The sequence below is a fragment of the Bicyclus anynana genome, chromosome 21 (genome assembly GCF_947172395.1).
Source record: "Bicyclus anynana chromosome 21, ilBicAnyn1.1, whole genome shotgun sequence".
Lineage (NCBI taxonomy): Eukaryota > Metazoa > Arthropoda > Insecta > Lepidoptera > Nymphalidae > Bicyclus > Bicyclus anynana.
The window spans coordinates 9454788-9482612 of NC_069103.1; the positions used below are offsets into that span (position 1 = coordinate 9454788).

Consider the following 27825-nt stretch of genomic DNA (forward strand, 5'->3'; position numbering starts at 1 on the left):
ATTATATGTAATTATAAACTATAATGGTAATAGCATACATATCAAATTAGAAAGGTCGGTATCAAATCAGTAATCGGTAGCATTCTTTGTATGAATTATTTTAACACATTAACAAAACTGGGCCTTAGCCATGTAGCACGTCATCGATTCTCTTTCTACAAATGCTAACACTTCGACAACTAACAAAACGTGATCAAGTTTTCGATCGGATCTGTCATTCCCATATGGAATGGGCCCTATTATGGTGAAAGAGGCCAGATATACGAGGACTTTATTCTTCGCCAGTTGGCATAAAGTCAAGGCGAAGGGTAGGGTAGAGTAGAAGAAGGGTTTCACGCGGACGCGCCCGCCAATACATTTGTCAGCCATTGAATAAAATGCAGTATAATAAGAACAATAGAACATTAAAGTGCAACAAATCATTGAAAATTAAATGAGGGCTTTAAATTCCTGCGAATTCCCCGCCAAAAACAATCTCAAATCTCAATGGTAGAGTGCGCGCACGATAATTTGCGCATGGCAAAATCGGAACTAATTAAAAGTGTCGCCATTTATCGTCTATCTCTATCTATCTCATGGCTGGTAAAAGAGATCACTAAAGCTGGCAACTATTTATTTAGCCATTTGTGCTGGCAACTTAATTGCACTACCAGATTTATACGCGCAGATTTATCTTGCGCGCACTCTATCATTGATATTGACAGTTGAATAGCGCAGAATGTAGATGGTTCTTTTTAGTACTTTTGTCTAGGGCAGTAGAACACAATTTATCTTCTTCCAGGACCGTAAAATAATTAAAAAAAATACTACATTGCTAATCTGTGATCTATAATTTTGATTAGGTCTCTGTTAGGATTATTTTTTTTTGGACTTCGTACTGCGAACGAAGTTAATTTTGTTTTCTAATTATTTACTATTTTTAAGTTAATTTAAGTAATACTAAATATGTCTCGTGTTTTAGTAGGTGTTAAACGTGTTATTGACTATGCAGTCAAGGTATGTAACATGTTTGATATTAATAATTATTTAAGTGCAAAGGTTACTTTTAAGTGTTTTGATCAAACATTTTAAAGAAAATGTTAAATCCTTGCCTGCCTTCTGTAATCTTCACATTTTTCTTAAATATGACTACATGTACTTAAAAGTTGTCGGAAAAGAAAAATATAAGTCAATAATCACATTAACTTTACTGATACTAACTTTTTTTTGTTATATAAACTGCACTTTTAGTCAAAGTGTTTGTAAGTTTCAATTACGAGCTTCATACCATCGGATATTAAAAGTGTCAAATTTCAAATTTTTACCTGTTACAGGTTGTAACAGGTAAAGTGCTCTACTGTTTGCACACTTGAAAAATCTATAATAAATATATTAGACAAAAATACATTAATTCTACTTCTTGTAGGTTCGTGTTAAACCAGACAAAACTGGAGTAGTTACAGATGGGGTGAAGCACTCAATGAACCCATTTGATGAGATAGCTGTAGAAGAGGCTGTGCGCATGAAAGAGAAGAAACTGGCCAGTGAGGTCATTGCTGTTTCTTGTGGCCCCACACAAGCTCAGGTAAACTTAACTTAAAATAAAGCTTCTAAGCAGCGGACTCATCACTAATGGTGGTGGTTCAATCCTGGACTGATGTCATACCAAGTCCTAACACAATCTTATCTGAGGAGGGGTAAGGGAATATCGGGCATGTTTAACAGATATGGCAAATATTCTTTTTTAAAATTTTATATCAATATAAAAATGAAAGCTCGAACTCTGAAAAAATCATAAAGCTTAGAATTATTATTTTAAAATAGTGTTTTTTTTTTTTAAATTGGCATCTTTTTAGACGTGATTAATATTTCTATTCCCTTCCAATTAAATAACTATTAGGGTTGGGTATAACAGTCAAACCCTGCAGCTGTTCATTATTGTTGTCACATGTTTGGTCCCTTTATTGTGGAGCTTTTGTAGATTCAAAAGTATATTTTTATTATATTATTTACTTGCAATGTAAATATTTAGTTATCAAATTATAAGCAATGAAATTAGTCTGTGCTCCTAATAATTGTTATTTATCTGAGAAAACTGATAAAAACATATTCATCTTGATCTTTACAGACAATAGTGTATAATTTATTACTGTGAAGGATTATATAATGATAATGAAGTTAAATTATCTATATATATATATATATATATAAATGAATCCAAATATCCCTTGGTTTAACCATCACATGTGAATGGCTGGACCGATTTCACTATTCTTTATTTTATGTGTTTGTTATTGTCAGGAGAAGGTTCTTATGACAGAAAAAATTTAAAAAATTGAAGGATATGGGTAGTTGTAAGTTATATGCCACTATTTAACTATGAGAATGTAAATCTTGCTTTGACAGGAAACCCTGCGAACTGCACTGGCTATGGGGGCAGACAGGGCTATTCATGTGGAGATTGCGGGTGCTGAATACGAGACCTTGCAGCCTCTGCATGTAGCCAAAATATTAGCCAAGCTATCACAAGACGAAAAGGCAGACATTGTTATAGTTGGAAAACAGGTACATATGTATAATTTTGTGAGAAATCAATGTTGAATCTACACTTATTAGAAAGAGCAAAAGTTTTTTTTTTATATGTACTTTCTGCGACATGGCGATCTGCTCATAGGCAATAAGCCATTCATGTATCTGATATCATCATATCATTCAAGTGCCTTGAATGAACATCTGTCTGTCATGGATTTGATCCTGCTGAACATTCCATTATAGCCAAGCAGAGCAGGTGCTCTTGTGTAGTGTAGACTCACATTCATTCTTTGACTAGCTAATTACATATAAATTATTTATTTCAGGCTATTGATGACGATTCCAATCAAACAGCACAAATGACTGCTGCAATCCTGGACTGGCCCCAAGGCACTTTTGCCTCTAAGGTAATATAATATTGCTTTAAATAATAGAAATATATTATGCTGAACTGTTTAGATAACCTTTGATAAGGAATAACTTGTCATCTGTATCTTGGCTAAATAAAATATTATAGATCTTTTGTGTACCTAATTTAGAAGTGATAAAGAGTGTAAAATATAAAACAACATTAAAAATTATTACTCTGTACAAAAATACAAATCTACTCCAAACAGTGTGTTTTGATCTAAACATTTTGACGGCCTCTGTGGCACAGTGGTATGCTTGATGGATCTACAAGACGGAGGTCCTGGGTTTGATCCCAGGCTGGGCCAATTGAGGTTTTCTTAACTAGTCCAAGTCTGGTTAGTGGGAGACTTCGGCCGTGATTAGTTACCACCCTACCGGCAAAGACGTACCGCCAAGTGATTTAGCGTTCCGGTATGTTGTGTAGAAACCTAAATGGATGTAGATTTTCATCCTCCTCCTAACAAGTTAGCCTGCTTCCATCTTAGATTGCATCATCACTTTCCATTAGGTGAGATTGTAGTCAAGAGCTAACTTGACTTGAAAAAAAAGTACATGACACCAATGTATTTACATTACATTACCATTTGTTGTGAAGATTCAAAGCACGAGATGAAATAGAATTGGCAGAGACCCATTGGATTGATTAATTATTATAATAATTAGTAGTACACTATGCATAATTACCATGTGATAATTATAGAAATAAAAGTCCATTATTATAAAGTATTGTCTTATTATTCACTAATGCCAGTTCAATTTGCCCACTGGCAAAAACCATCATGGAGACTTTTTAAACTTGGTGACTTTGATTGTGGTTAATCTTAAATTTCAGGTAGAAAAATCTGATGCCGGTTTGACAGTGACCCGTGAGATTGACGGTGGCCTGGAGGTGATCAAGACCAAACTGCCCGCTGTGCTCAGTGCTGATCTTAGATTAAATGAGCCTAGATACGCTACACTGCCTAATATTATGGTTTGTATTTTATTTCAATTAAAAATATTAATTTCATGAACTAGAGTGTGCGAGATAAGTCTGGCAATTGTGTTACCAGCTCTAGTGATCTATTTTACCCGCCAGGAGATAGATAGAGATGACGGCACTTTTGATTAGATCCGGTTTTGGTCACGCCCAGACTTATCGTGCGCGAATTCTAGCAGAGTTTACATCAAACTCAGTTTATCTCAATGAACAGAAGTTCCCATCTTAGCTTAGTCTATTTTAACTTGTAAAAATTGCAAGAAAGTTTAGCTGCTTTTTGTTTTGGAGTGGGTGTTAAAGTCCGACCGCTCAGATTGCGTTTTTGACAGGTCGTGATTGAATGGGACAAACATATACAATTACAATTGCCTCGTTTTTTGTCTCATCACTACAAAGACAAACAGTCGGTATAACCTTGAAACAGCGCAGATCAACAATCTATAAATACTCTTATAGAACTTACAAGAATATCTCGTGTTGTTTTATAGTAGGAAGGCTCTGTGTTCTTCCAGTTAGTATGTAACTTTGCAGTTTGTATGGTTTATAAATAAAACAAATAACTCATTCAAATTACCGAGACACTCCCTTGAGGCAGGCGCATTTTAGACTATCAAACGAATCAAATTGTTGAAATCAAGTCAAAATAAATTATCACCAATGTTCCTGACGCCTCTTGGGGATTCCATTTCAGACTTTATTCCAACCCAATGAAAATCAATTATAGTTTAATACTAACAATTACTGTTGCCGCGCCTTGTCAGGTGTACTATCCTCATTAGGCGTGGCAATTAATAAAAAATTTCGTTTTCTTTTCTGGTCAGGCTGTTAAGATGCCTTAATAAAAGGTATTCAGAACTCAATGACTCAATTTTATCGAGGCGAAAAGTTGAAATGGTCTTAAGTTGTTCATTATTCTACTAGATTGAAAGAAATCACGTAAACATTATACCTTCTAACGGTTTAGTGTTTGTCAAAATTTAATAGTTTGACGTTTATTACTTTAGTACATCAAGTAACAGTATGACGTCACTAAATGGATGACAGCGTTTTTGACGTTTAAAAACTTGAATAAACACGTTCATTTTTAAATTAAGTTTTCTTAAATCTTTAACTTTTATTAATTGATATTGATATCTTTTGGACCGTTATTCAATGTACTACAAGAAATTAATATTGTTTATATGAAATTTGATGAGTAAACTACCGTATTACAGAAAGCCAAGAAGAAACCAATGAAGAAAGTCAGCGCAAAGGATCTAGGGGTCGACCTGTCCCCTAGAATCAAAGTAGTGAGCGTAGAGGACCCACCTGTGAGGCAAGCGGGCGCCATAGTCCCCGACGTCGACACTCTGGTCGCTAAACTGAAGGAAGGGGGACACGTTTAAAAACTACCCTCAACATTGCTTACCACTTTAATCTTTGTATAGTTTATGTATAGTTGTTTTTGTACATGGATTTTTAAACAATCATTGTAGATTTGTATGCCTGTTAAATACATTTTTGTCGAGTTTAATTACATCGAAGTTTTATTTTTAATGTATAAATGTAATGTGGTATTTTAAAAACACTACAAATATGGTCGAAAACATTTAGTGCGTGCCATTCCTTGTATGAAAAAAGAATCTTATGCACATAAATAATAATAATCATTCTGCATTTTTGATTACCATTGTTAGTGTCGAAAAAATACAGAATAACTGTTATCATACGACAAGTTAAGAATTTCAATAGTATAATCTTACTAGCCGATATCTTTAAGTTAGCCGCTACCTTTTGCCGCACAAAAATAACCTTACATCAGAAGTCCGCGTGCCCAAGGTTTCCAACTCTAAAGAACATTCATATAAAGTTTCATTTACATCAAGCGATTTAGCGTTCCAGTACGACGTCGTGCAGAAACCGAAAGGGGTGTGGATTTCATCCTCCTAACAAGTTAGCCCAATTTTATTTAAAATTGCATCATCACTTACCATTAGGTGAGATTGTAGTCAAGGGCTAAATACTATTTATACTCTCGACTACGAGTAGATAGCGGCCATCTTAAAATGAACGAGTACCATACATACAACGATAATTTGAATCTATTTACAACATAATGCCATAGAATGGTTATACACACGCGAACATTCCTGGCGCGCGTGGTCTTATAATAATTTTACATGTACCGTCATTGAAGGTGTTTCAATTCGAGATGAATATAAAACAATTACTACGCTAAGTGTCAGGAGCGTTGGCGTCAAGTACGTGTGTATTTATAGATCATAGCATAAAATTACGATAGACAACATTTATATGGTATGCTTAATCGTAATACCTACAGGTCAATTATGAAATAGGATAAGTCACGGTTCTTATTACAGTTCGTGCGCTGTAGTAGTGTGGGTGACAGTTGCATGTATAGCACATATTATGAACATATGTGCTATTATCGTGAATCGCGGCCAAGACTGAAATAAACTGTCACCCGAACCATGCTACAGTGCACGAACTGTAGTTAAAAATTAACACACAAGAAATACTGTCACAGTCAAAAAATATAAAAGCTAGCTAAATAAAATTTTCATTTTGTAATGTATTTTTGGATAGTTGGCTTCTTTCAGAGCGAAAATTGTAGGTAGATATGCCTAAAATTTACGCTCCTAAAAAAACAAAGCAATGTTGGTCTACCATATAAGTATGTACTTCAAATTGTTAGCGATATCTTCGTGTATAATTAATCAGTAACCGAATACCTATCGTGTGTAATATCTAGATCCCGCAAGCTTTTTTCCCAATACAAAGATGCTTCAAGCGAATTTTTTTTTTTTACAGAAAATAAGACCTGTTATCAGGACCTATCACATCACACTTCACACAAACACACTAATATTATAAAGGCTAAAAAAGTTGTGTTTGTGTGAAAGTGTGGAAGTATGTTTTTTAAGATTTTACTCTGGATGAACACTTTTCATCCCGGAAAAATCTATGGTTTCCGCGGGATTTGTGAATAACTTAATTTCACGCGGACGAAATCGCGAATGAACAAATGAATGTATGTGAATGGTGAATGTATCCTCCAAAAGTACAGCTGTATATTTTACTCTCAATTTACGAAAGCTACTAAATTTTACCTAGATTTATCTAAACAAATGGTATTGATGAATGACCTTTTCCATTTATATATCAAGATGAACAGTTATACTAAACAAGTAAGCCAGATAATTTAGCGTAATATAATAATGAACACAAACTTAAAGAGCATTAGGGTTGCCAATTATAAGGAACTCAAATAAAACCCACTGTCGGTGCTGGTTCTAGAAACTACCTAATTATTTTTTTACATCTAAACTCCTCTATGTTTATTTCTCAGGATTTAATTGATCTTTACAACAACATCGACACGCTTCTATTAAATATATTGAAACATTGGTTTTACAAGTTGTTTTAAGAATATATCTTGTTGATACTTTGGCAAACAGACTCTTGACCGATGACTGTCCGAGGCGTCTGAAACGTAAACGCATTCTCGACATGGACATTATGAAAACAGGATCGACCTTCGCATGACAATGACTCTCGCAACACATTTGTTTTTTAATCCTAGGACCGTCGTAGACAGAATGTGGAAGTCGTGGAAGATAAAAAAATAACGTTAAAAAAAAAAATGATAAATCGCAGAAGTTAAAACGAATAGATTAGAAATATTCAGTCAACTTCCAGAACTCTAAAATATATAGTGCGAAAAAGAACACCAAATGTGCTACCTGTATGTCCAAAACTGCAACGATCATTCAGATCTTTACATATGGGGTACTAAGCATTTCAATCCATTGTAGTTTACAAAAAAAAACACGAAAATTTCATTCTGGGGCTCTAAAAAATATACTGTTTCACAAACTATGTCATTGGCAACCCTTACACCAACTTGATACAAGCTTTACGTCTGAATACTGAAAGTTAAAATATTTTAAATGGCACATGAGGTTTTGTTTGAATTGTCGAAATTACAAATTAAAATTACAATGATAGAAACCCCTGGGAATGTAACGAAATATTTTTTTTCCTGTGCCTTTCGATCCCTCACTATGCTCAGGATTCTAACTTAAAATCAACCCGCTTATACGTTCGGGATTCAACTGTACGATCCTTCGCGTGGACGGATTCCAACGCAGCACTCACACAATTACAAACTTTGCTCTCTCGTTGGACAAGTAACTTACGTAAAATAATGTGGATTGTAATTTTCAAAATTAACATTGTAATTTTTGTTAGAAGCGGAGAAGCCTTAAATCCGCGGAGCTAGGTACTTCATGGAGTTGGTTGTTTAAATAGAGAATAAAGCTACTTGATGAATAGGGAACAAAAATCTAAAAAGCAAATCACAGGGAGACAAAAAAACAAATGTATGATTCAAAAGTGAACTTTGAAATCAATTATAATTAAACAATGTGCTTATACAAGAAACATTCCAGTATTCTGGCGTTAGGAATGAAAGAGCTGGTACGAATAGCTAATTTATTAAGTATCTAACTTCTAGTACACCGACGGCCCGCTGTACGGGTCATACCAAACCACTTTACCCTCCAGGCACCCTGTCACGAGGAGATGGTGCCTGGGACTGAACTTGGAGCTGACGACGAGGTCCTGATGGATAAAAAGGCTCCTCACGAGGTCCACCATTTCCGTGGGGCCGTTGATATCTTGCACGCAATGCGAGAGCTCCGCGCAGTAGTCGTTGAGGGCCAGGAGTCTCATTCCGCGTCCGAAAGGCGAGCAAACCAAACGCCCGTCGGCAGAGAAGCATAACTCCTGTGTTAATAGTAAATTTAAATTAACTATGAACTTAAAGAACTGTGTCATTGCTTATGCATATGTGGATTCATATCACGAATCCCCGGATTCGAATATTAGGTTGAACTGTGCAATTCTGAGCTTTCCTCTATGAAATTTTCAGTAAAAATTCTCAGCCTGAAGTTTGTAAGTTGGTGGTTTAATAACATTGCCCTGTCGTGTGCCGTTTAAATAGGCGGATAAGGATATTTTAGCTACTTTACGTGACTGACGAAAATTCCCATCTTTCGGTAATAGTTGAACGTTAATGATAGAGTACCTACTTCAAATTATACGCGAGCCTTTCAGTAGCTAGAGGTCAAAAAGGATTACGAATAAAAGATAAATTAACTTCGTCAAAGCAGGCTTAATATCTAACACAGCAAGCAAGCCCTATTCAGTACTAGGTTCTGCACCTGATTGGACTTTATCAATGGATACGTACGTACGTAAAAACATTATAAAATCCAAATAAATATCAAATTGGTCTAGCCAGGGAGAACAACGTGAGCGGAGAAGCGGATCTGCTCGGGGTTTTCTCGCTGGGCTCGGTTGGCACCCGCACGGTGAATCCATGGAATGCTAAGATACTTCGTCTAATTTCATACCCGAGTATGCCTGGAAAGTCACCAAACGCCTGGCTATTGATTAATATCGCCGCACTGTATGGGTTAAAATGATGCTCAAGTTGAACAGAATCTTGATTGAGGAAGAAATAATCACCTTAATGAACCCCTTGCCGAGGTTGGTCTCCTCCTTGTAATAAAGTAGCCGGTCACAGTTCCGTCGTATAAAGTGTAAGTTCTCAAGCGTCTCCCCTTCGCGTCGTGGTTTTGACTTCGATAGCGACTAACAAATTACTGAATCACAATAGTCACCTTAATGAACCCCTTGCCGAGATTGGTCTCCTCTTTGTAGTAAAGTAGCAGGTCACGGATCTGTTGTATGTAATGTCCGATCTCAAGCGTCTCCTCATCGCTTGTAGTGTCCGGTTTCAAGCGTCTCACACTCGCTTGTACTCTCGCGTCGTGGCCTTGACTTCGATGGCGACATACTAACAAAGTTCTGAATCACAATAATCACCTTAATGAACCCCTTGCCGAGGTTGGTCTCCTCCTTGTAGTAGAGCAGCCGCTCGCGGTTTTGTCGTATGTAGTGTCTGGTCTCCGGCGTCTCGTCCTCGCTCGTGCTGTCGCGCCGCGGCGTCTGGCCCGATGTCGATGGCGATGAACTAACAAATTATCATAATTTTTCAAAGATTACCAATATCAACTGACTTCAGATACGAAGGTACTAACGTAACGAAGGTAAGGACTAAACTAACTAAACTCGTGCATACGTTGAGAATAAAGGCATAAAAATGCTGTCGCCGCTGCATGTGTTCGTATAAATTCATAAGCAACTAATACACAGAAAATCACTACTACTACTGAAAATCAGTGCTGCATACTTATTTTGTATAGGAAGTACGTAAAATGCTGAGTTGGGGCCTTTTCCTAGGTTATGATAATTTAGAATACAACAGTCCCTATAGGGGAGCCCGGGATGATAATTGCAGTTACTAAAGCATCATGGGAATCGATTAGATTTGGTAGATTAGATGATAGAAAGAATAAATGGTTATATACGTTTTTCGCTTTCAGCGGTGTAAATTCGTAGGTAGCAGACGTCCACTAGTAAAAATATAATGAAAAGATCAAGTTTACGAACGTGTGTATGTGGATCGGCTCGCTCTCGTCCAGTGTGGCGTAGATGGCGGCGTCGGGCGCGGAGGAGGCGGGCGCGGCGGACGCGCGCAGGCGCGGCGCGGGGCGCGCGGACGCGTGCAGGTGCCGCGAGCGCAGCGCGCCCGGCGGCGAGATGCCCGTGTTGATGCCCATGATGCGCTGCATGTTGAAGTTGCGCCCCACCTGGCCCCTGCGACCACACCATCGCTTGCAATGCCCAATCAAGCCTCAGTAGCTCCACAGTAAACAGCATGGGATCGTGTATACTATTTATTTATTGTCGTATCTATTCCTAAAGCTGGGCGTCAACAATTACGCAAGTTAGTATCGGAATAAGTCATAATCGGATATGACCTCTGCCTTCGATTCAGAGGCCGTAGGATTGAATCCGATCCTGGCATACACTCCAACTTTTAAGTTTATTTGAGAAATTAAATATAACGTTTCATATGAAATGACATGCGTTTTCTACCTTAATTTCTAAGTTGGTAAATAGTACACATCGAGTAGGGCTGTAGTATAATTTATAAACGGTTTACATACGACGAGTACAGTGAATTGATGAAAACTGTTAAAGTGAGCGATTCCTAAAAAAAATTGTTTTTTTTTTTGTTTTATAATTAAAAAATGTGTTGTTGTTACCTGCTGTACATCTCTTGTAGCATTCTCTGCTGTTTAATGGTAATAGAGGCCTCCCATACGTCATTCTGTATGCTCGATAATACCTGGACAGAAATGGAAACCTCTTAATTTATCAAAGGTCGTATCGTACTTTCACTCCGTTCACGTGTATTTCTGTTCTCTACATATCCCACAGGAACCATAGACTTTTCCGGGATCAAAGAGCACTCTATACACTCCTCCAAGGTCATAGGTATACATTAATAACTACCAAAATTCATTTAAATCTGTGCAACGGTTGAGCCGTGAAAAGGTAACAGACAGACAGATTTACTTACGCATTAATAATATTATTAGATGATATTAGTACGGAAATATGGATTTTGTCTATTTAACGGTAATATTATGTTCACTATTAAACTTTGCGGACGGCAGTTTAATTTCATTTCCATCGCGAAGAACTATCTTGTCATACGATAATATGGTCCTTCGAGCCGGAAACTATTAATATAAACCAATCAAACTGCATCACAATGATTGGTAATTATTGTTAGTGTAACACGGAAGATGAGAGATGAGAACAAGGCAAAACTAAAGTTATCGGTTACGCGTCATTTTAGATATGGATAGAAGATTTTCGAATAAAAAAATACATAATCCTGTAAATGTATATTATCAACATTTTTTACTATATTCGTTTAGTTATTTGAGTGTAAGTTTATGTATTAATGTTATTCTACTTCCCGTCTCACACATTATATACATTCTTTCAGATTAAGTAGCCTGGAAGAGTGATAGGGTCGCCTTTTGCATTGCATCCTTAGCAAGATTTTGTATGGTCCATATATATGTTTTGTTGCAATTAAGATATTTAAATAAATAAATAAATAATCCCCCGTTTGTCAAAAGTCTTTAGTTGGTGCCTTAATGTTATCTATGTAGGGTTGCCATCGTTCAAGACTTCTTGGGGTGCTTCAAACTGTAGGATACGCTCACGATAACAGGTTGCATCAACTCACCGGCACTGGTCTGGCGGGCGACGCGTCTGACCGGGAGGCGCTCGGGCCGGCCTCGGGCTCCGGTTCAGGCTCGGCGCGCGGTCTGCTCGAGCCTTCTGAATTCCTAAAACGATTACGATTTTACTAGTGGTCCATATATTCAACGTGGCGACATACCCCAATAACATAATCAGCTGTGGGGGATTCATGCATATCTTAAATGTTTTGATAAAGCATTTTATTACGCTGTGCCCACGTCATTGAATGTGTATTGCAACAATAATTAAGGATTCACTGTTCTCTTGTCCGACCTAGAATCGCTTGGTTGTACTTACGAGTTGGTCGCGCCGCCTTCCCCCGCGGGCGTGACCGCGGCCATGGGGCGCGGCTGGTGGTAAGGGTGCGAGCGCGTGCGGCGCCCGGTGCGGCGCGGGGCGGGCACGCGCGGCGGCGGCGGCGGCGAGCTGCTGTCGCGACAACTCTTGTCCGACACCGAGTCACTCGGTTGGATGTCGTGGATGCAGGACCACTGTTACGGAACCGTTGCAAAAATGTACGTTATTACAAACTATTTTGATTATTTCAAAGAACCACGCTTTGTTAAGAGTAGAGGGGAGGTTTTGTGATGGTATAAATAAGAGAGTATTTGATGAAATAGCTCAGTTGTTTGTTAGGCAGCGTGAACACCATCACGCTGGTAGTCGCGTGAGATTTTGTGCAATAATGTTTTGTTGTCATTATTAATAATGTTTTGGGTTGTAATTATTGATAAAGTTTAATGTTGAAATTATTGCTCATAAATTGTTTAATGTGGGCATGGAGAACATGTCGGGCAGGGGGGGTGAGTGTCAATGCATTCTAAAGGCATCCCTTAAACCTACATGCAAGGTCACAAGTCCTGGGACCTGCTACAGGCGTTTCCTCTACCACAAAATAATGATACAATCACTGTTGCTCCCTGTCACAACTAAAACTTAGGCAAGCCGTGACAGGGAGCAGCCAATGGCTAACCTGTTCAGCTACAATGATGAGGTTCTGAGTCCAAGACCTATATTGGGAACATTCTTTCTTCTGATGATTTTTAAATCATTTTACTATCATAATTACCTCTGATCTATCGTCGTGGCTAATGTTCCTGCTCAACGCACACCAGCCTTGTGGGTGGATCTGTAAACATTCACATGTGAAATAGTGATTCTGGTAATACAAATACAAACTGGTAAAACAATAAGCATATAATTTCGTGATTTTTGACTCTTCCTTTTACTCTTACCCATCGCGAAGTTTGGAAGAAAGCTTGAAAGTAAACGTCCCACCACTATTGGTTGCCCTAGTATTTGTAATTCTAAATTTTGTTCAACTTGCTATGACCAGTACACTTCATAGATGCATAAAAGCAATGTGTAAGCGACGCAATTGTACATTTTATTTGTAAATGTTTTAGTAAAATAAACTGGCCGGGCATATAACGGAACGTATAACGTTCAAGGGAAACTGTCAGTTTTGACAGATTTTTGAATACACCCAGTTCGTTAAGAATTACCCAACTGTCAACATCCCTTGCAACGAGATACGTCCCGAAGAGCTCATTTTCGCCGAATATTTCTGTGTTTTGTTTCGTCCGTTACAAAGTGGTCTTCGAGCCGGATCTTGAGCCGATAAAAGGTATGTTTCAAACTCCGCCGCCAAGCATCATGGCAAATCCTGCGCGTACCGAAGGAAGGCAGGAACGGGAGCAGAAACACCGCGACACTGAAATCGAAAGGCAAGTTCTCATTAAAGAGGAAATCCGGAAAAAACTTTTTGATACTGCAGAAGCGGGCCCTAGTGGCCCAAGCAACATATCAGTTGCACGTAGCAGGGCTTCTGCACATTCAAAGCGGTCCTCAGCCTCCATCCGGGCGAAAAAGGCACAGTTGGAGCTAGCGGCAGCGGAGGCAAAAGCTCGCATTGATAAAGAACTAATAAATAAAAGGTTAGAAGCTGAAGTAGCGGCGCTAGATGACGAAGATGAATACAGTCCACAAGATGAGGTGCGTACTACTAGTAATGTAGAGGAATGGCTAGACCGTAGCCAGCAGGAGCAGGCAGCACGGCCCGCTGTACACGAGCCGTGCCCGCCCGTCGCAGCAAGCGGCGGCACTGAAGGGACGCTCCAGACGCTGGCCACAGCTATAAAGGACATGGCAGCCCTTTCTCTGCGCAACGCCCCAAACAATATCAGCCGCATCAGCTTGCAAAAAGAGCTACCGGTATTTATGGGTGACCCGATGGAGTGGCTCCATTTCAAGCAAGCATATGACGAGTCCACGCAGGTTTGCAGTTTCAGCGAACAAGAAAATCTATGGAGACTGCGGAGCTGCCTACGCGGACCGGCCAAGGAGGCGGTCACGGCGTTATTAATTGGAGCCACAACCCCCGACAAAATAATGTCGGCGCTGGAATTACAGTTTGGCAACCCAAATATAATTATTTCCAGAATAATAATGGATGTACAAAAATTACCCACCTTAGCAGACGAATATCATAAAGATATAGTCAAGTTCGCGGTCAAGATCCAGAACTTCGTGGCAGCAGTCGTCGCGATCGGAGAGGATGAGTACCTGAAAAACATGAACATCATATCGGCCGTATTAGCTAAGTTCCCGACGGTCCTGTTAGCAAAATGGACGGACTACAGTTATCCGCGAATTATAGACGGAACAAAACCTAAGCTCGTCATACTATCCGAGTTTTTAACGGACGAAGCAGTCAAAACAACAAAAACCGCAAGTATTATTAATGACATTAAGCCCGAGCACAGTTATTTCAAAAGAAAACCATACGCCGAAAACCACACGAAGTCGCATAACGTATTAGTACAAAGCGAGTCTAACACAAATGTAATAATAAAATGCAGCTACTGTAACGATCGCGGTGGGTCCAAAGTTCACAATCTACCGGACTGCAAATTATTTAAGAAGGCACTACGCAAGGATCGCTGGCATCACGTGAAACGATATCGTTTATGTTTTCAATGTCTTGCACCTATTAAGCATGACAGAGACCATTGCCCGGCGCCTAGGTACGACAAGGACGGCTGCGGTAAGGCGCACCACCGATTATTGCACTACGATAACCACAATTTACGAAATGAAAACATCACGGCCGCGCCTGAGTCCGAGTTTCGACCGAACGACAGCGAGATGAACACGGAAGCGCAGCAAGTAACACACATTATGGATAGTCGTAATGTACTTCTAAAGGTAGTAACTTTGCACATACATGGACCGAGCGGAACCGAGACTACAAGCGCGTTACTCGACGACGGATCAACTGTCACACTAATAAACTCGGAGCTGGCGGCGCGCGTTGGTTTACACGGACGTCACACAAAGATGCGCGTGTGTGGCGCATGGAACAATGCAGTAGAATGCGACAGCGAGTCACTGAAGTTTACTGTGACAAACAGAGACGGCCAACTATATTCGCTAACGGGAAATAGTGTAGACAACTTGAGTTTACCTGCGCAAGATTCCTCGAATTTATGCATTACGCGATACGATTATTTATCTGAAGTAAAAAATAAAATTAATCTCGTACATTATAAGCCCGAAATATTGATAGGGCAAGATAATTATCATTTATTATTACCACTACAAGTACTTGAAGGCAAAGCAGGAGAACCTTTTGCAACTCTTACGCCGCTTGGGTGGTGTATCCATGGTCAGACCAGCGAAACCTCATACAGCTCACTGCATTCCTCCCTCCTTCTCAGCTCGAATCACAAAAATACAGGTATAGAAAATAAATACTTACCTCCCGAGATTCATGAAGAGGTACGGCAGTTATGCGCGATTGAATCTTTAGGTATAACCGCTGTTCCGCGAGAGAACTCCGATGACCTGCAGGCTAGGGCTCATCTGGAACCAACCTGTAAATTAATGGAAGGAAGGTGGCATGTTGGGTTGCCGTGGAAAAATACTGAAGCATTAGAACCTAGTGCTATAAAATCCAATAATGATCAGCACTCCGAACGAACTTTAGGCGTCATGTGTTTACCTACAGACATAGTTTCGGGGGGAAAAGTACCCACTAATAGAGAAATTTCAAGAGTTATTATGTCAATATTTGGTATGTTTGGATTTTTAGCGCCATTCAAAATCAAAGGAAAAATAATATTGCAAGAAACATGGCGATCTGGAATCGACTGGGACGAACCACTTAATAATGAACTTTATTATAAGTGGACCGAATGGTTAAAGTTGCTAAAATGTATCGATAAGATGTACCTACCGCGTCACAATCGCGCGGCCGCGCGCGCGAGCGAGATGGAGAACGCAGTGAATGTTGCACCGAACAGTGTAAGCGATGCCTACTCGAAACTAGAATTACATGTTTTTACCGATGCATCAATAAAAGCAATGTGCGCCGTCGTTATAGGAGCTAGATTGGCGGATACAATAATTAAACCGCATAGAAAATATTTTTGGAGCGATTCAATTAATGTATTACACTGGACAAAAAAAAGCGCGCGAAATTATAAAATGTTCGTAACACATCGCTTAGGAGAAATAGACGAACTTACCCGTGCAAGCGAACTGAACGTAACCGACGCAGCTACTGAAGAAGTGCTAACTTATTTTCTATGTTGCGATGCGAATAAATGGCCTGAAGATTTGGTGACTGGTACTGAAACAGAGCAAATGTATAACACAGAATGTGTAACTACGATTATGATAGAAAATAAGTTTAATTGCTTACCTGCCTGTCCCGATCCTGAGAGGTTCTTTTCTTGTCTACGGCTGTTGAAATCTACATACATGGCGTTGGCTTTCCAAGATAAAATATGTAAAAAGCTTACCGGTGAAATAGATGGTGTCAAGATGGCGCGAGTGGAGCTGATGTTGATGCTGTACGCACAAGCTCAGTCGTTTGCTGAAGACCTGGAACACCTGAAAAAAGAAAACATTTTAGAAAAGAAAAATAAATTACTTACCTTAACACCATTCTTTGACGAGCAAGGCATTCATCGAGTGGGTGGCTGCATCGACGCTGCACCTGGAATCCCAAGAGAAGTCAAGCAACCGGACGGGCGTCATCCTGGAATTACGTGGACCTTCACAGCCCCACGTTGTCCCCACTGGGGTGGAGCGTGGGAAAGATTAATTAAAAACTTGAAGACAGCTCTCAAAGCTCATAGAACAAGCCCTGAAAGAAGAGGTTCTGCTCACGCTGATAGCGGAGGTGGAGCAGATTGTCAACAGCCGGCCACTTACTTACCCGCCGCGGCAGAAGCCATCACGTCTAATCATTTCATTCTAGGTACCTCGTCAAACCTTCCCGTACTGCGGGAGTGCAACGACTCTGGCAGGTTCCTGGGGAGGCAGTGGCGCACATTCTCCAGCTCCTGGCTGACCACTTCTGGACTTGCGGGCGAAGTCGGGGCTGCTAAGGCGACTGGTGGCACGCGTCGCAATATTACCAGTGAGGAGCGAGTGCTAAAGCGCACTGGGGTGGAGAGTGTTAACGACGCGTATTAATAATATTATGTACCTAAATGTATTATGTATATAGTTTAAATAAATGGTGAAATGGAACGCGTGTGGTGACAGCAAACGTCACTTAATGTCAGAAAAATCAAAACGTCACTCGTTGACAACCAATTTGAAAACTAACGACTCTTACTTCACCCGAGCAACGGTCACCACACACGTATCCAAAGAAATAAGCCAATTTTACCAAAAGCTGTGTTTTTATTGAGCCTGGCCTTCACAAAGTGTATTTGTGTATTTTGGTGAAACGGTAAGATTTACGTGGACTGTTGAGTTATATTTACCGGACATTAGTGATATCCAATTCATGTTGTTATCACCGTTAGGTAGGCGGTCTTTTGTATATATATGTTTTAAATTGTTGATAGAGGATGAGCTCTTGTTGGATTTTTGGTCCTTATTTGCATTATTCACCAATTGAACTGCATTATTAGTGCCACTGTATGAATCGGTGAACGTACATAGCCCGCCAAAATGTGTATCATCTAGCTGAACGGGTTGTAATTGCAGTTTCTGATAAGTATGTGTGTAGCGTTCCGTTCGTTTGCGTTTCGAACCCACCTCCTGCTCCTTCGGTAGACTGTAGTAAATTAACTTAGTAGGTTGCGATGAATTATCAACGATTGCTCGATCCTTTGCACCATAAACCAACTGAACTGCACCTTCAGTGCCACCGCATTCAACGGCGGGCGTGCACAATTCGCGAAGATGTGTATCATCCTGCTGAACGAATTGTACTTGCAGATCGTGTTGATCGTGCGCGGACCGTTCATGTTTGTCGCGCGTTGACCTCACCTTCTCCTTCAACTTTGATGGACTGTATTTTACCTTTAGTGCCGCAATGTTAGCTTGAAGCCTTTTTTCTATAAGCTCCTTATCTATGCGGGCTTTTGCTTCAGCCGCAGCTGCCTCCAGTTCCAACCGTCTCCTTGTTAGACTCACTGCCTTCGATGATCGCAGTCTATTTGATAAAAGCGCAGTAGTTGAACAATAAGTGGTCGCCTGACGACCGGTACTGACACTTTTATCCCGTGCCTTATGCGCGGCATCATCTTCACCTACCTCTTGGTTCCGTGTCTGCCTAAGCCGTTCCGTAACCAATAGCTGGTTTAGACAAGCGTTTCGTACCTCCATATATTTTGTGTCGCAGATTCTCGTACATAAGATCCGGCTCGAAGGACCACTTTGTGAAGGCCAGGCTCAATAAAAACACAGCTTTTGGTAAAATTGGCTTATTTCTTTGGATACGTGTGTGGTGACCGTTGCTCGGGTGAAGTAAGAGTCGTTAGTTTTCAAATTGGTTGTCAACGAGTGACGTTTTGATTTTTCTGACATTAAGTGACGTTTGCTGTCACCACACGCGTTCCATTTCACCATTTATTTAAACTATATACATAATACATTTAGGTACATAATATTATTAATACGCGTCGTTAACACTTTCTTAACGAACTGTCAACATCCCTTGCAACGAGATACGTCCCGAAGAGCTCATTTTCGCCGAATATTTCTGTGTTTTGTTTCGTCCGTTACAAAGTGGTCTTCGAGCCAGATCTTATGTACGAGAATCTGCGACACAAAATATATGGAGGTACGAAACGCTTGTCTAAACCAGCTATTGGTTACGGAACGGCTTAGGCAGACACGGAACCAAGAGGTAGGTGAAGATGATGCCGCGCATAAGGCACGGGATAAAAGTGTCAGTACCGGTCGTCAGGCGACCACTTATTGTTCAACTACTGCGCTTTTATCAAATAGACTGCGATCATCGAAGGCAGTGAGTCTAACAAGGAGACGGTTGGAACTGGAGGCAGCTGCGGCTGAAGCAAAAGCCCGCATAGATAAGGAGCTTATAGAAAAAAGGCTTCAAGCTAACATTGCGGCACTAAAGGTAAAATACAGTCCATCAAAGTTGAAGGAGAAGGTGAGGTCAACGCGCGACAAACATGAACGGTCCGCGCACGATCAACACGATCTGCAAGTACAATTCGTTCAGCAGGATGATACACATCTTCGCGAATTGTGCACGCCCGCCGTTGAATGCGGTGGCACTGAAGGTGCAGTTCAGTTGGTTTATGGTGCAAAGGATCGAGCAATCGTTGATAATTCATCGCAACCTACTAAGTTAATTTACTACAGTCTACCGAAGGAGCAGGAGGTGGGTTCGAAACGCAAACGAACGGAACGCTACACACATACTTATCAGAAACTGCAATTACAACCCGTTCAGCTAGATGATACACATTTTGGCGGGCTATGTACGTTCACCGATTCATACAGTGGCACTAATAATGCAGTTCAATTGGTGAATAATGCAAATAAGGACCAAAAATCCAACAAGAGCTCATCCTCTATCAACAATTTAAAACATATATATACAAAAGACCGCCTACCTAACGGTGATAACAACATGAATTGGATATCACTAATGTCCGGTAAATATAACTCAACAGTCCACGTAAATCTTACCGTTTCACCAAAATACACAAATACATGCAGTTTTTTGATGCACAATCACAATGAACGCCAGCTAAAAATCATGAAAATCGCACCTGTGATGTCTTTATTACTTTCGGCAATACGCATTGAGCCATTTACCCCACAACCGTATCAACAAACATCGCACCGAGTTTTTAATAATTGTGTTAATAAAACATTAAACAGTCCAAGAACAACAAAATTGCAAGTACATACACCAAAGGTCTTCGCGAATGATACTACGAATACGTATACAGAAGCAATAAACAATATTTGTAGGGAATTAGTATATTACGTGCCGAAAGTAACAAAAACAAATTGCTCACAGGTAGGCAAAAATATAACTGAGGAACATCTTGTTGCAAGCGGCAAGCGAGAGGTCATGCGTGCGAAAGAAATAGAAATATGCGAGATCGCCGTTTATAATGTATCTTGTGACTATGGGACAGAGCGATCAAGATTGATTGAACTTGTATCGCCAGAAGTGAAAGGTACGGATGACGCGTCGTGTGCACTCGATAGCACGACGGTAGCTCGGCCTGCGCAGCGCGATCGTGCTAATTCGTCGTGTCATTATGATTTTAAACAAAATGAATTATTTTGCCTCGTTGCATACTGGCGCTGGAGTAACTACGGAAGGGCGCGCGCCGGCGGTGGATTTGAATCGAGAAGATGCCGATAAATACCTAAATATTGTGGGCAAAGATTGTACGTCGCTTTTACTTCCACAGGATATGAGTGCGAAGCTTCGCACTGGGGGGGGAGAATGTAAGCGACGCAATTGTACATTTTATTTGTAAATGTTTTAGTAAAATAAACTGGCCGGGCATATAACGGAACGTATAACGTTCAAGGGAAACTGTCAGTTTTGACAGATTTTTGAATACACCCAGTTCGTTAAGAATTACCCAACTGTCAACATCCCTTGCAACGAGATACGTCCCGAAGAGCTCATTTTCGCCGAATATTTCTGTGTTTTGTTTCGTCCGTTACACAATGCATACCCTGAGGATTCATTAGGTAAATGTCTGTAGATATAAACGGACCTTAATGCGGACTATCAAGGGCACAGTCATAATTTACTGTCATTAGAAAATATAATTTTTGATAAAGTTTACCTGTAAAGCGCTGACGACCTCAGCGTCGTTGCCTTCAGGAAAATCTGAGACAAACTCGACCCTGTTCTCCGTGCGCTTGGCGTCGAACAGATGGTCGTACATGGCCGCTATAGGTATCACCTGCTGGCTCCTTTGCATAAGCCTGTATAGATTTGGCTGAGGACAAATTATTTTTATGAAAATTATATTGTACTCCATACCATCTAAAATCTGAATAATAAATTAGACGCTTTAATGGATCATAAACTAAAAGATATGCATTATTTAACTATTTTGAGGTCTGCATTGTTTTGTATTGTAGCCTACTCTCACTAGCACTGCACAGATAGCAGACGGTCAAACTGTTTCTGGTCATTGGTTTGTCTGTCTGGGCTTTTGCAACTTTTGCAATTTTATTAATCTTCTTAATAAATAAAAGCCATACATTTACATTTATTTTTCTTGCAACAATACATTTGCTCTATGGACCAATATAAATTATTTGCACATGCCTTTTTTGGCATACATATAAACTTATGGACTTTAACAATTAGCATGCAAGCCCTATGAACATATTAAAAAGATCCACTGAGCAGATATTATAATTATAACTTTCAGAGTGCTAAATAAAGTACAGCTAACAAACTTTTACAATGGACTGCAATAAAATGAATTGAAATGGACTGCAATAAAATAAAGAATACTTTTACCTTAAACCCATGTAAATCCTTTGACAATGTTGACAGGTTCAAGTTGTGTATGATAACTAATAATCCTCCAGTGGTACACATGACCATCTGTTTAGCATCGGGAGACAATCTACACCTCATGAGGCCGGATGCATGAAATACTCTTTGGTATACTAGGTTGAACTCTGTATAGGAATTGATGTCCCATGTATAAATGCTGCCGTCCAGTCCAGACGTGACTAGAAGTTTGTCCTTCACTGAGAATTCAATGTTTTTCACCCAATTTGAGTGGCCTAGTAGCGAGCGGATTTTCTTTTTCAAGTTTCTGACATCCCATAATGCTATTGTTGTATCATCGGAGCATGTAGCAAACATTCTTCCATCTAGGAACCTATGATGGAGAAAAAACATCTATGAATTAAATAAAGGATGTTTGTGAAGTGCCTTTATTTTTTTTTATTTTATTGCGGCCTCTGCTATCACAGAGTGCTGCCTTGTTGAGGGGAAAGCAAACCTCGCCCTTATTCAAGAACCCTGGATCTCCAAAAGCGGTACTATCCTCGGGCTGAATGCTGGGGGTAAGTTACTATCACATGCCAGCGGCTCGAGGCCCAGAGCGTGTATCGTTTTTGATAGATCTATTAACTTTCTGCCAATTCCAGGAGTCTGTACCGATGACCTTGTGGCAGCATTTGTAAACATCAAAGGGTGGGAAGGACGGAGGATAATTATCTGTTCAGCCTACCTACCCGGCGAAGTAACAAATCCTGCAAACGAGTTGCTCCCGGTAGTCGAATACGCCCGGAAACACAACGCAGAACTACTGGTGGGTTGCGACGCGAACGCCCATCACGACGCCTGGAGTAGCACTGACACGAATGATAGAGGTGAGTTTCTCTACGATTTCCTCTTAGCTAATAACCTTCAGGTCTTAAACAAAGGCAATGTACCAACCTTTGTCACAAAAACTAGAAAGGAAGTTCTAGACATAACCTTCGCCACCGTCAATTTAGCCAGGAGAATTAACGACTGGCAGGTGAGTAAGGAAAGTGCAATGTCAGACCATAGACACATAGGTTTTAATCTGACAACAAATTTTCCTATGGAAACGGTTACTTACAGGGATCCTAGGCGCACTAAATGGACGGACTATTGCAGCAGCCTGCAGTGCAACCTAGAGCTAGTACCTAAAAGTATAAAAACGCTAGAAAGTCTGGATCTAGCAGTTGAAGTTGTCACCGAAGGAACTATTAAAGCCTTCGAAGACAACTGTATGCTCAAGACCAAGACTTCTAAACACAAAGTGCCGTGGTGGAACTCAAAGCTTAAGCGCTTGAGGGACAAAACACGCAAACTATTCAACAGGGCTAAGACGACCAAGGAGTGGGACATCTACAGAAAAGCCCTAACCGAATACAGCAAAGAAATTAGGAAGGCTAAAAGAGCATCATGGAGAAGATTCTGCGAGGAAATAAGCAACTTGCCTCAAGGTTCCAGACTCCAAAAACTGCTCTCCAAAGCCAAACCTAATCAGCTAGGCTTGTTAAAAAAGCCTGATGGTTCCTTCACATGTGATGAGAAGGAAACCCTAGAATTGCTAGCACACTCTCACTTCCCAGGAGCGGTCAGTACTAACGCTAGAACCTTGGCGCAGGCTCCATGTAGGCCTCATATCGAGGACTGGAGAAGGGCCACCATAGTTTTCAGACCTGGAGCAGTGAGGTGGGCTATCAACTCTTTTGAATCGAACAAAGCTAGTGGGATTGATGGAATAACACCTCTTTTATTACAAAGAGGTGCAACCCTGCTGATCCCACATCTGGTCAAAATCTTCAGGGCGAGCTTTGCCTGGGGATATATTCCAGAAAACTGGACCAAAGTAAGGGTCATATTCATACCTAAAGCGGGAAAAAAGGACTACGCCATGCCTAAAGCCTTTAGACCCATAAGTCTCTCTTCATTTTTACTAAAAACAATGGAGAAGGTACTGGATAGGTATATTAGGGATGGGATTCTCATTGAGAGACCCATCCATATAACCCAGCATGCCTATTGCAGAGGACGCTCCACAGAAACCGCCCTGCTAAGCCTGGTTGATAAAATCGAAAAGGCACTGGAAGACAAAGAAATCGCCCTCGCGGCGTTTCTAGACATTGAGGGAGATTTCGATAACACTCCCATCCGAACATTGGTGAATGGTCTAACCAACAAACGGGCTGACCCAACCACTGTTCGCTGGGTTGAAGCGATGCTCTCAAACAGAATAGCCAGATTTAAGCTAAACGACATCTCGACTGAAGTGCTTACGACAAGGGGATGCCCGCAAGGCGGGGTCTTGTCACCCCTGCTATGGACCCTTGCAGTCAATCACCTGCTGTATAAGATGGCTGAACTCCGCATAGATACCCAGGGATACGCGGATGACCTGGTAATCATTGTGAGAGGAAACTGCCAAAGTACTATTTCGTACCTCATACAGAAAACACTAAACACCATTGAAAGATGGTGCAAAGACAATGACTTATCTGTTAATGCAGATAAAACAGTCATTGTCCCATTCACCAATAAGCATAAACTCGAAAAACTCGAGCCGCCTATTTTGAATGGAAAACACATTCCGTTCTCGTGCGAGGCTAAGTATCTGGGTATTACCTTAGACCAGAAACTTACTTGGAACTCTCACGTGGATGGTACACTTAAGAGGGCGAAAACAGCCCTCGGTATCTGCAGTCGACTGGCAGGAGCACGATGGGGGCTGAAACCTAAATTAACCCTCTGGCTCTATACAGCTGTGGTGAGGCCGATTGTATCTTACGCCTCAACAGTTTGGTGCAGGAAAACGATGCAGAAAACCACTCAAAGTAAGCTTAGCAGTCTTCAAAGATCTGCCTGCTTGCTTATAACCGGAGCCATGAACACCTCACCTGGAGCAGCTCTTGATGCACTACTTAACCTCCCGCCCCTGTTTCTCTATTTGGAAAAGGAGGCAAGAGAGGGCATGTACAGAGTAATCTGCCAGAAAGAGGTGAACTGGCTTTCTCAAGTTATGAGGAACCTACAAAACTCAGTACTTGATATCCCAGTTTTGGGGATGCCATCAGACAATATGACCCCAAACTACTACTTCCAAAGGAACTACACCGTTGAGATACCCGATCGGGACAGGTGGCTAAAAAATGAAATAACTTGGAAAGCGGGAAGCCTAAAGTGCTACACCGATGGTTCCAAGTCAGGAAAAGACGTAGGCTGTGGAACCTATGGAGAGAAGCCCAGGGTGAAAATTCACCGGAACCTGGGAACGTATACCTCCATCTTCCAGGCAGAGGTGTACGCCATCATTGATTGTGCGGAAGCCTTGCAGCAAAACAACTACGTTAACAGAACTATTTATATTCACTCTGACAGCCAAGCGGCTCTTTCAGCCTTGTCCGCGGAGGTTATTACCTCTAGACTTGTTGAAAACTGCTGGCAATGTCTGAATAACTTGGGCAACCGTAATCAGGTTATCCTTCGCTGGGTTCCAGGGCATGCAGGAATAGTCGGCAACGAAAAGGCGGACCAACTTGCGAAACTAGGCGCGAGGTTACCACAGACAGGACCTGAACCCTTCTGTGGTATACCTAAAAGCCTAGCCAAACTCACCCTGTTAACTTACTGTTACTACGACACCCTTATTCGCTGGAGAAAACTTCCAGGAATGAATCACTCAAAAGCGCTAGTAAAATCCTTCAATAAGAAGGCTGCTTCAGACCTACTAGCGCTTAGTAGGAAAAACCTATGTATCTTAGTGCGGGCACTTACCGGACACTGTGGACTCAATAGACACATGTTCAATCTTAAACTCCAGGACACAGATCTGTGCAGACTCTGCCTAGACGCAGAGGAAACACCTATGCACATCTTATGCAATTGCCCAGCTCTAATACATAAACGCAACCTCCACTTAGGGCATTACACAATGGATCCAGAGGAGGTGAGAGGATCATCCCAGCCAAGAAACTGCTGCTGTACCTGGCAGCAACCAGTATTGGAGGGGATATCTAGTCAGTGGCGATCACAATAGATCGGTAACGGTCAACGTGATACAGGACCTCAAGAGACCTGCAGAGCCGCGACATCAAGAAGAAGAAGAAGAAGAAGAAGTGCCTTTATATACTACTACTGTTGTTTTGTGTGAAACTTGCATTATCCTAAATGTATACAAGTTTCTCAAAAATTAAATCTCTAAAAAGTCTATGGTAAAAGTTCTGGACTTTTTAGAAACAGTTTGCTGTTGTAAAAAAAAAATAGGCTTTACACTTACTTAGATTGAATAAAAGAAAACACTAAAAAGACTTTTAGAAATATACATAATTTAAAAATATTTTGGAACCAACGAGAATCAAATACATGCCTGTAGTGTATATGTATTTTTAAAATTTTTAAATTAATAAATATTTCTGAAATTCAGAAATCCACCTGTGATAGTTACACTACAGTTAGTTTCATGTAGGATGGTGAGGGTGACAGTTTGTTTCGACTCTTGAAAGTTTGCTGCAATTCACAATAATAGTATGTATTATGAACGAAATACAGGCGACTGTCGCAGTAAACATGCCATCTAAAAACACTGTAACTAGTGCATTTCAAGAAAATGATATTAACTTACTTGACACAATTAACACAATCTAAATGTGCATCATTAACTGAGTGAATCCTTTTGTGTGTGAGAGGATCAAATATTTGTATAGATTTCTTCTCGCAAGCTGCCACTAGTAGAGATCTAAAATGAAATACCTTTTTAAGATGACAATTTATTGTAAAATCATATTAAGAAATACTAGCAAAATTTTTTACAACAAACTTAGTATTCCAATGTAAAAATTTCACAAAATTTTAATGTATTAGATTTATTTATAAAAATTCATCTTCTTTTACAATGACATCCATGCTAAAAAATTAAGTATGCCCTCATATAAAAAAAGGTCTTCTTTATATCCTAAGGATTTTTTAAAAGAAGTTAGTAGAGATGTTCAGGTAACAAACATCCATAACTATCATTATTATTGTAAGGTATGTATTGTACAAAACCAACGAAAGCTATTTTTTATATATTTTCTTTGGAATAATATGAAAAGTCATCTTCAAGTGCTAGACACCTCCTATGACACCCTAGAAGTTGACTATTTTAACATGGCACAAAAAAATATTATACCTACCAATATATTTAAGAATGAATTTATAAAACAAAATTAGATTTTTTCACTAAACAGTACAATATATCCTCTCAATTAAAATTCTTCTCTCTTTAATCAAGCAACACATAGAATAGATTTTTCTTTAAGTGTCATTAGTTTCCTTTATTAACCAATCATTCACAAAAACGAATAAAAGGTTTAATATCACAAGAAACTCAACCAGGTGTTCCTTTTGTTATCACAACCTCACACTCATTAGCAAGAGTACTTCAGTGTTACTATCTCCTGTTTATGTAACTGTTTATGTGTGTGTTTAGCCTAATAGCAATTACATCCAAGTCAAGGCTAACAGCTACTGTTATACTTACCCTTCCGGGGAGAATTCAAGGTTGAAAACGCCACCGATAGGCGCCGTGTTCCCTATTTCACAGTCCCAAGATGCCAGAGGTTTCATGGCGCGATACAAGCTGCGGGCCATCGCATTGCCCGCACCCACCGGGTTTTCGAACCCTGTCTCACGCTGTATCAGTCTGTAAGGGCTGTACGCTGAGTACTTCGCCATGAACGAGCTATCCAAACCTATGGTGCCCATGTTGATTGTTGTTAACACTTTTATGACGGATTGCAGGTTACAAATGTATTTAAGTACACATATCAGGATATACGTAAATGCAACGTTATGATATATTTAATAGTTTAGCGCTACATTATTAATTAATAAAGTCATAAAAAATAATCGATGGACCGTCCAATACTCTTAAAAATCACCACAGCACCACAGACTAGTAATAATA

General features: G+C 40.2%; 2 protein-coding genes across 3 annotated transcripts; one reads left to right on the forward strand and one right to left on the reverse strand.

The window, feature by feature from the left end:
• The first annotated feature begins 818 nt into the window (after window positions 1–818).
• On the forward strand, window positions 819–5417 carry LOC112044356 (electron transfer flavoprotein subunit beta). Its single transcript, XM_024080179.2, has 6 exons — window positions 819–996; window positions 1406–1564; window positions 2386–2544; window positions 2838–2918; window positions 3755–3895; window positions 5116–5417. The coding sequence occupies exons 1-6, from the start codon at window positions 946–948 to the stop codon at window positions 5284–5286; spliced, it is 762 nt and encodes a 253-aa protein (XP_023935947.1). The 5' UTR covers window positions 819–945; the 3' UTR covers window positions 5287–5417.
• Window positions 5418–8381: 2964 nt separating this feature from the next.
• On the reverse strand, window positions 8382–27821 carry LOC112044357 (DDB1- and CUL4-associated factor 10). 2 transcript variants are annotated; one of them, XM_024080180.2, is made up of 11 exons: window positions 27400–27821; window positions 26503–26616; window positions 21876–22245; window positions 21187–21342; window positions 13164–13223; window positions 12392–12585; window positions 12078–12180; window positions 11080–11162; window positions 10421–10627; window positions 9794–9941; window positions 8382–8689 (listed from the first exon to the last, which is right to left on the reverse strand). In XM_024080180.2, the coding sequence occupies exons 1-11, from the start codon at window positions 27621–27623 to the stop codon at window positions 8414–8416; spliced, it is 1935 nt and encodes a 644-aa protein (XP_023935948.1). In that variant the 5' UTR covers window positions 27624–27821; the 3' UTR covers window positions 8382–8413. The 2 variants fall into 2 exon arrangements, with proteins under 2 accessions (XP_023935948.1, XP_052743980.1); XM_052888020.1 differs by lacking the exons at window positions 11080–11162; window positions 12078–12180.
• Between the last annotated feature and the right edge of the window lie 4 nt (window positions 27822–27825).

Bases quoted from the DNA above. Each gene is read 5' to 3' on its own strand.
- LOC112044356 (XM_024080179.2), top strand. From the start codon at position 946: ATGTCTCGTGTTTTAGTAGGTGTTAAACGTGTTATTGACTATGCAGTC. The intron at 997-1,405 runs GTATGTAACATG...TACTTCTTGTAG, and splicing joins TTATTGACTATGCAGTCAAG to GTTCGTGTTAAACCAGACAA. The intron at 1,565-2,385 runs GTAAACTTAACT...TTGCTTTGACAG, and splicing joins GTGGCCCCACACAAGCTCAG to GAAACCCTGCGAACTGCACT.
- LOC112044357 (XM_024080180.2), bottom strand. From the start codon at position 27,623: ATGGGCACCATAGGTTTGGATAGCTCGTTCATGGCGAAGTACTCAGCG. The intron at 11,163-12,077 runs GTGAGTTGATGC...ATTTCTGTCCAG, and splicing joins CGCCCGCCAGACCAGTGCCG to GTATTATCGAGCATACAGAA. The intron at 9,942-10,420 runs GTTCGTAAACTT...ATAATTTGTTAG, and splicing joins GAGCCGATCCACATACACAC to TTCATCGCCATCGACATCGG.